This window comes from Nothoprocta perdicaria, unplaced genomic scaffold (genome assembly GCF_003342845.1).
Source record: "Nothoprocta perdicaria isolate Ctin4 unplaced genomic scaffold, notPer1 scaffold_376, whole genome shotgun sequence".
NCBI lineage: Eukaryota > Metazoa > Chordata > Aves > Tinamiformes > Tinamidae > Nothoprocta > Nothoprocta perdicaria.
In genome coordinates this window covers 14317-23472 of record NW_020455617.1, presented here as the reverse complement: position 1 = coordinate 23472, position 9156 = coordinate 14317, and the positions used below count along the sequence as shown (strand labels likewise).

At 43.3% G+C, this 9156-nt stretch overlaps 1 protein-coding gene across 1 annotated transcript in view; it reads left to right on the top strand.

The window, feature by feature from the left end:
• The window catches only part of COQ2 (coenzyme Q2, polyprenyltransferase), an 8526-nt gene extending 1313 nt beyond the window's left edge, over window positions 1-7213 (top strand). Inside the window, exons 2-8 of the mRNA XM_026044672.1 lie at window positions 281-447; window positions 1370-1491; window positions 1750-1835; window positions 2615-2748; window positions 3153-3341; window positions 5594-5745; window positions 5890-7213. Of these exons, the coding sequence (XP_025900457.1) occupies window positions 281-447; window positions 1370-1491; window positions 1750-1835; window positions 2615-2748; window positions 3153-3341; window positions 5594-5745; window positions 5890-5893 (854 nt within the window). The 3' untranslated portion in view covers window positions 5894-7213. The remainder of the gene's footprint in view (window positions 1-280; window positions 448-1369; window positions 1492-1749; window positions 1836-2614; window positions 2749-3152; window positions 3342-5593; window positions 5746-5889) is intronic.
• Window positions 7214-9156: the final 1943 nt, after the last annotated feature.

Here is a 9156-nt window from a genome sequence, read left to right as displayed (position 1 = left end):
GCGACGGGGGCTGCCGTCGCCTTGTGACGCGGTCGCCATGGCGACCAGGTAGCGCTCGGCGACGGGGGCTGCCGTCGCCTTGGCAACGCCGCCGCGCGCCGGTAACGGCTGCCGCGAGCGTTGCGGCCCGGGAGGCGCCGTTGGGACCGTTGCGTGACGTCGGGTGGGGGGGAGCTGTGGGCAGCACAGCGCGGGGCGCTGCTTGCTGCGTTTCTGCCTTCAGCGCCCGACCTCCGCTCGTTCAAATCCGAATTTTCAATGTAAATTTGTTTTCTCCCAGGGACGTGGCTGTTGTACTTGCCGTGCACCTGGAGCATAGGCCTGGCCGCAGAGCCGGGTTGTTTCCCGGACTGCTACCTGCTCTCCTTGTTTGGGGCCGGAGCGGTTCTCATGCGTGGAGCRGGCTGCACCATCAACGACATGTGGGATCGGGACTATGACAAAAAGGTAGCGGAGCCCCTGGCGGCTTCTAAAGACCAGGAGGCCTCTTAACGTTTGATAAGGAAGTGAATTGCGGGTTATTAAACCCAATCTTTCACCTGCRACACGATCAATAATTGTAGGCTTTAAGCATGCATAGATCTCCAGGCAAATCCATTTTTTGGATGTTGGAAGTTTGTCAAGGTTGTCCATGTTTCTGTTTGAGATGCGATTCATTTGTCTGTGTTTTCTGCTGGAATGGTAAAATTACTTTATGCCCATATTACTCTRTAAGTACGGACTGCTTTGTGTAAGTTAATCGTATGTTATTAGCGGTATGTGGTAGCTGAAGACAATACRTTTATTTATTCAACTCTTTTCTGCACACCAGAGCAAAGTAAGTAAGACTGCTGCAGCTTTAAAGCTGGTTTAGCTGTCAGCGAGGTGGGTTGGGAGCTGGCTGAAAGGCAGAGCTCAGCAGGTTGTGCACAGTGGAGCAAAGTCTGGTTGGAGGCTCCATATCGTGCGGTGTGGCCCAGAGGTCAACGTTGGGGTCCGTTGGTTCAATGCATTCGTCAGTGCTCTGGACCAGGGGACAGGCAATCAGCAAGTTTGTTGATGATACAAAGCTGATACCCCCAAGGGCCATTCATGGGGACCTGGACAGGCTGGAGAGATGAGTGGAGAGGAACCTCCTGAAGTTCACCCAGGGCGAGTACAGGGTCCTCCATCTAGGRAGGAATAAYCCCATGCACCGGAGCAGACTGAGCTTCYGGGAAGCAGCTCTGCGGAGAAGGAGCCGGGAGTCCCGTGGGACTGCAGACTGTGTACCCCGGGGTGCCTCGCGAGAGTGTTCACTGTCGTGTCAGTGGCATGACACTTCTCTGACAAGTTTGTATTTATCATGCTGGATTTAGGATTTAACGTTTTTTCTTTTTTCTCGTTTCAGGTTGCAAGGACAGCAAGCAGACCCCTGGCAGCTGGCGATATCTCCACTTTCCAGTCCTTCRTTTTTCTTGGGGGACAGCTTAGCTTGGCTCTTGGTGTGCTTCTGTGTCTGAACTACTACAGGTGATTTAGAAGTGACATTTTATTCCTCAAAATTTCTTTTCTTGACGCTGTGTTAAGCACAGAGGTTTTCAGCTGAAAAGGTTTGGGAAGAGAAAAGAAAAAGGAGGATTTTAGTCACTGCATTGTAGCTGGAAGTCTTTGGTTTGATAATGTGAACCACACTGGTAATGCTGCACAATGTCTTGGGGTTCTTGCACCAGCAAATAATAAGTCTGCAAATAGAGCAGCAAATAATAAGTCTGATAATACTTCTCACAGTATAGCCCTGGGAGCAGCCTCCTTGTCTCTTGTGATCACCTATCCTCTGATGAAGAGAATAACATATTGGCCACAGTTAGTTCTGGGTGAGTTTAAAATGTTTTTACTTTGTTTCAGATACTGTTTGGGGCTTAGAAATTAGAAGTTGAATTTAAGCCATCTGATTTTATCTAAATTTTATAAAAATACAGATAAAGCTGTGTTGTGCCAGAAGCTTCTTAAAAGTTTCTAAGATCTAGGAATTAGGGTTTGATTATTTTTTCCTGATAATAAATGTATTTTCTTGAAGTGTTGAGAGAGAACATTTGTCACATGAAAATTAGCTGTAGTTCTGAGGTTATATTGAAACCATTTGTAAATGTGCATTTGCTCCACATTTCAGTTTTCAGTAAAACCACTTTACAGGAACTGATTGCACCTGAAGCCATAAGACATCTGTCAGTAGCTTGTATATTTTGCATTTTAGCTGCCTTCAGCTTTTCAATCATAATTACAATTTTTTTATGATTCTTTAACTACTGCAGYTTGCTGTGTACTGTTTTGCAACATTTTAACTTGAGATGTATTGTGTGAGTGCGCTCCAAAGCATTTTTTTTTCTGTGCTAAAGAAATAAAAAATTAACGGGGAAAAATGTGTAGCTCAATGTACTTCTCTGTTTATGTCCTGTGTATTTGATATCAAGTTATTTTTGTATTTAATGTCTGTGTGAAAAAAAGGCATAGAAAATAGGGATACTCGCGTGTGTAGAAAAACCTGCTGACCTGATACACAGTCAAGGAAGTAATATTGAATTCCCCGAATGTGGTTTAGATATCTGTGGGCACCTTTTTAGCTCCGTTTCCTGAACTCTCCTTCTGCTTTTAGGCCTTGCCTTTAACTGGGGAGCGCTGCTCGGGTGGTCGGCCGTCAAAGGGTCGTGCGAGTGGTCCGTGTGTTTGCCCCTATATGTGGCTGGAGTTATGTGGACGCTGGTATATGATACCATATATGCTCATCAGGTAGAGTAACAGGGGGAACGTGTAGATACCTGTGTGTATTTATGTGTTTAATTTGCTGCTTTGGATTCAAACGGTACGAACCTGTTGCAATTCCTCACCCTTGAATGAGCTAAAATAGGGGAAAAAGAGGGGCCCTTTCCCCCTGCTTGTACGTTTGAACTAGTGTGCAAAGCATTGGGAATTTTTTGTCAGCTACATGTAAACRCGCTGTGTAAATAGCTTTGATGAAGCTGTTGGGCACTAAAGTAGCTCTGCGGATCAGTTTTTAAGGGATCTTCAGAAAGGCTTCAATCGGTTCCTGAATAAGAAGCATTTCTAGTTTTAGTGAGGCCCCTTTTCTCACGACTTAACACTTAGGTTCTATTTTGGGGGCTTTGTTTTGCTAATCCATTCTTTCATTTTAGGATAAGAGGGATGACGTCCTTATTGGTGTGAAGTCAACAGCATTACAGTTCAAAGAAGATACAAAGCAGTGGCTCAGTGGCTTCAGTGGGGCGATGCTCATGGCTTTGTGCGTGGCAGGAATGAATTGCAACCAGACCTTGCCCTACTACTCAGCAGTGGCGGCCGCCGGGGCTCACTTAGCACACCAGGTTTGATGAAGTTATTGAACTTTTTCTATGTGGAAGTTCTTGAAAAGAAATTGGAGTGTTTTTCAACGCCTGTCAATTTCCAAACTGCTGGATTTTTTTCCTGTAACTTTCTGTAAAGAGAATTTAAGTCCTCTAGCTATCAACTTTCTTGTCTTTAGTGCCTCTTGCAGAGCTCCCTTTTCAACAAACCCTAGTGGTCCACAGAGTGTTCTTCAGTCTGTTCCTATTCCAAAGAACTCAGGCTTGTAGCTTTTTTTTTTTACTGATATAATTCTGATATAATTCTTAATCTCGTTCTCACATAGATATTTAATTTTTGTCTGCAATTGCAATCTATTAAATTTTAATTTTCAGTTTTTTTTTTTTAATTTAAAAGGCTAAGTTGTCTACTATGGCACATGTAAGTTTTTCTACAAAGTGCTATGCTATAACTGTATCCAAGTGAGTATTGTGTGTTGTATTCCCGAAATGGTTCATTGTACATGTAACCAGCTTTTATCTATTGTGCCCGGGCCTGGGATTTGACAATGGAACAAAATTTCCCATGGCCTTTTCTCTACTACCCGTAGCAGCTGTTAATGTTGCAATTTTACAGTAATTCTGCAATAGTTCTAGATCACAGTTCTTCTTCTAGCTGAAAGCAATCCAATTCAGTTTATATTAGCTTAGAAATACTAATAAATAACAGTAAAACTGACCATTTGCTTTGTCCGAAAAGGAGATGGACGGGATCTTTTCTCCCTGTTCTTTCTGAATCCTGTCGACTTTTAAGGTTATTCATGACTGTGTTTGGTACTTTTTGGGCACTGCTGTTTGTGAGGGTTGCACTTGAGACACATTCCACGTTTCAATGGATAATCATGCAAAGTCTGGACTGTCAGAGTGGCTCCAAACTGTAGTTTTGGCAGAAATGCAAAGTAGTTTCCTGCAAACAGGAGTTTTGCACCGCCGGATGCAGAACGAGGGGCTGTAAGTAGAGAGGAGTGTGGGCAACTCTCTAGATCACGAAAGTCATTAGAGCAGCGTGGTTCCGTGTACCAAAGAGTATCTTCATCTTGAGAGATCAAGAGTAATTTTAGTATTAATATTTTGAACATGCGGTACCTGATTTTAAAAAACTCATTAAGCCATATGGGCTAGACTTTTCTTAAATTATTGAATTTTTGCCTGAATCCCTGTCTAAGGGGAAACAGAGGAAATCAGGTCATGGATATGTCAAATTCGCATCCAGTTAGAGAAGTTTAATGATAAAGAAATAACATTTCTGTTTGCTTTGCGTTTCTCACAAGTACATCTCATGACTTGGCTGCTGTTGAATTTTATTTCTTAGTTCAGTGTTTCAACTTTCGGTGTTTTAAATCTGTGCTTGAGGGGCTTGCAGGCTTTTTAAGGCTGTGGGTAATGCCCTGTTTTAGAAGCTCAGGCAAATGCTGCAGGTTCGTTGCTCGGAATCCAGCCCTGTCCCCTCTGCACAACTGCAGAAACCACAGCGGGCAGAGGAATGGCTTTATTGGTCTAACTTYCATTTCCTCTAGTCGGGTGCCCTCTGTCTGGACATTTTCGGAGGGTGAATTGGGAAGTTCTGGGTCCAGCCTTGTTTCTAGCAGCTGCTGCAGGTGTCCTGGTTCCTACAGAACTCAGTAGATGCSCTCCAGAGCAGCTGGATTAAACCATCCCTGTGCGGCCGGGCAGCTTTCTGTGCAGTACAATCAGCAGGGTCTGCTGCATTCTCCCTGTCACCTCTTCTCTAYTGAAATTTGGCCAACATTTTATAGTAAAATTTAAAAAGGGAAAGGAAGGTGCCATTTCTTTTAAGTTCCCACAGAAGAATGAGGAACTTATCTGTTGAAGAAACCTCTCAGAAAGAGCTGTTCATATGCCTAGATACTTTTGCGCTTTTAAAGCAATTAAAAGCAATTAAAATTAAATTAAAAATTTAACTGACCCAGTAGTTCAATATTTAAACTGCTTATAATTCCTTCCCTAAGAAGGTCCAGGAATGCTGTGTGCAATAGCTGACTTTTCTGCTGTATGTTCTAAGTGAATAAATCTGCCAAATAAATATAGATGCCCCTTGTGCAGCAAAAACCTCTGTTAAGAGCAGCGTTTTCCTGTTTGTCATGGAGCTTCAGGTAGACTTCAGAATTTGAGATTCATTTTTCCAAGGTGTAGACCTTTCATTTTGGGGGGCTAAGTGTCTAATATTCAGGCTTGCAGAATGATAATGGTGGAATGCTSTACTGTCCTTTCAGATTTACACCTTGGACATAGATAAACCTGAAGACTGTTGGAAGAAGTTTACTTCGAATCGGACAGTAGGAGTTCTGCTCTTCGTAGGGATTGTGCTTGGAAACCTTTGGAAAAGACAAGAGCCAGAAAAGAAAGAAGAGCCTTTAGAAAACAGGTAGGTGAAACTACTATAAATGCTTGATATGTTAGTCTTAYTAAAATAAAGATTCTGTGAGAGGAAAAATACTTAGTTGTTTCTGATTTATTCTGTTTATTTGTAATAGCTGCTAAAACTTTCCTTATTTCTAAAAATACACAGGTGAGATTAACCAGGAACATCAGTTTGTTATTCCATGAAGGATTTTAACCACCATGAAAGCTTCAACAAGTAGAGCTGCTGAGCCCTGCTTAAGGTCATAGTGAAGTATTTTAAGTATTGATCCCGTGCAGAACAAGTCAACTTGTGTAAAATCCTCGAGACTGTGAGCCCCAGCACTTTAGACATGACCCAACAGATATCTCGTGATAAGAGTGCATTGGAAAAGCCAGGTGATTTCAGGATGTAAATAAAATGTGGTTGTAAACGCTCGTTGTTATGATTTATTTCATGATCATCGTGCTATTGATACACAAACAGGAGATCATTTGCAGTCTGTGTTGGAGCTTGGTGTGTGAAATAATTTCCATAACTGCTGTTATCCTGAGCTGTTCAGAACCTGTCAGGGCTTTGTGCAGGGTTTGGTTTTTGTTTTATTTTTTTTGCATGCTTGCGTGCTCCAAAACAATAAGACAATAGGAAAATATTTTTAAATSATCTTTTTGCTTTTGCTCTAATTGCTGGCAGACACTGCTATTCTGTGCAAATGAGAGTGGGGGTCACTTCAGGCTAATCGTGGCTGACRCGGCAAGTAAGGTTGTCTCCAGAGAAAGCTTTGCATGTGGCAGCATTGGGAGCTGCGCTTGGATCACGCAGAGGATTTGGTGACGAAAATCATTCTCCTCTTCAAATGGCCTCTCCTTATCTCAGGTCTCTTCCTTTAGCAATGGGTACAACTAGTCGGGCAGTCGTGCTTAAAAAATCAAACCAGGGAGCTGATCTGGCTTTAAATAAGGCGACCCTAGTTAAAGATTATCTAAGTGTCTGAGACATGTGTGTGCAGAGCTGTACGCTCAGGGTTTGTCACCTTTCCTTAGGGAACCAAAGAGGTCCCTATTGCAGCAACACGCCGTGGCTTTRTAGCCAGTGAACAGTTCTGGAAAACGAAATCCATCGTGCGGCTGGGCTGGACCTTGGCGGGGTGGATTTTTGGTAGCCTTCTTGCTTTTCAAATGTACTTTGTTAAGTTTTTCCTTTGTGTTCTCCCATTGTTCCAACAAATGGTGTTAAATAGCTTTGGAGCAAATCATACACGCATGGATCTTGGGGCCTGACTGCACGTACAAAAGAAGTACTTGAAAATGTTAGGAAGCTTAACTGTTAGCATCCTTTAGGTCCCRAGGTAGAAATCATGCTAAGACTTGATTTACAGTGGAAAAAGTATTAAGATGAAGAAAAATATTTTAAATATGGAGAAGAATAACTTTGTGAACGATTATGTGACAAAGACAGGTTTATCAGAGGGAGACCTGAACGTAACCGGTTCTGTGTTGAATTTTGGTTATTAAGAAACCCCCTAAAAGTCTTGTGATACAGTTAGCATGCAGCAGTTTCTTAATACCTAATTATCTTAGAGAGGTTGTGACAAGTTACTTTTATTCTATTTAAATATATTTAAGTGTGTTTAAATAATAACTTTGGTTTGAGAAAAGATCGTGATGAGTAGTGCATTTGAAACAAGTATTTATTTTGTAATTTATTGCACATATTGCAATAATATTRCATAGCAAAAGAGAATAAAAATTCACATTTCTAAACAGTGCCGTCCTAAGCCTTATTTTTTTTGCGTATTTTCTGTGATGCTTTCCCAGAAACAACCTTAAATACAGTTTGTTATAAAGCTAACACCCAGGTGTATTTTAGGTCGCTTGTATAGAAACTGAAATATAGGTATGTATGCGTGTATGTATTCTAGGCTATTGACTGTTTATTCCAGATCATTTTATGTTCCGTGGAAGTATTTTGGATGGATCCTTGCCTGGTGCTTTTCTCGTCCCCTGTCTTTTCTAATTGCTCCTTTGCAGGGCGTCCAAATAGCGACCGCTTTCCGAGGCAGCGGAAAGGCCGGCAGTGTCGGCAGCAGTTGGGAGCTGCCCGGCAGTTTGGCCTTGACCGCCTCGTGGTGGCCGCCGCGCGTCAGGTCCTGCCAACGCCTCGCCAGGGAGGAAGGGCATCGCGATGCAGACCTCAAAGGTACCTGGATTGTGCCCTTCTTGTAGTTCTTTCACCCAAGAAGAGGTTTTTACGCAAAGCAAGCCTGAGATTCCCATTTTCTACCTCAGGAGAGGGCATTTTGCTGCATTTAGCTGAGGAACTGCCTAGTGGAAAYGCAGGCTGGCACGAGAGCAGGTGAGGGCCAGTGGTGCTGGGAGGAGAGCGGTGTGGCCGGAGCTGTGCTGAGCTCACTGCCTCACTCCTMGGGCTGGCCATGAAAAGCAGGACCTGGGAGCTAAAGGGCATTGCTAGTGACTCTTCCTGAGACCTSAAAGCCGGGAAGCTATGTCAAAATACGGAAAGCTGGGAATATCCTTTGGGATGACCTGCAAGCCTGTGAGGGCTAGGGTAGTAAAAAACTGCCGAAAAATTAAGTTATTGCCTCATCTAGACCAACACAGAATTGCGTAATATTAAAGGACCGATACGGTAACCAGAACTGGTAGAATGTATTTTATGACCAAAATGAGGAAAGGCCTAGGCATTTGTTTCAAAACACATCGAGATGTGAATACCTGGGTGGAAGATCTGTTTAAACTTCAAAATTAAACTCACAAAAGAAGGCGAGCACTTACCAGCCACAGATACTATGTTCTGATACTAGCTGGAAGCTTCTAGGCCCTTGGAGAGATTATGGAAACATTGAGTTGTTAAGTATTGCTCAAAATCATTATCTGGCAATCCATGCTCTCCTTCTGTAGGGAAAGACCTGGTCTCTCACCAGTAAATATTTGTGTGGTGTTCGTGGGGCTTGTTTGTCGTGGGTCTTCATCTGGTGAGSATGCTGTGCTACCATTGAGCCTGGTACCTGACGGGCCTTTCCTTGCTCCTGTGTTGGGTGCGATCGGGAGGGCTTGCCCTGCCGTCTTCCTGGGTCTGGCCCGAGGCTTGTGAGCTGCTCTGCTGGTGCCAGTTGTGGACATTTGCAGTGGGAATCTGAGATCTCGGGAAATCTTTCGAAGGAGTCAGGGCTATAGAGTCAGTAATTATTGCATCTGCTGCCTTAASGTCTTGTTCAAGAAATCCAAAATGGGGAGTCTCCTCAGAAAGCTGCCTTGAAGAGTTCGAGCTGTTCAAAGCTGATTGACTTCCAGGTAAGTCAGAAAGTACTTTGGAAAACTGAAGGTTGAACACACAGCTAACTTTGGAAACAACCAGGGCAAATGTTATTGGCAACGGATGTTCTGGGTCAACTCAGCGACGCCCTCGATCTTC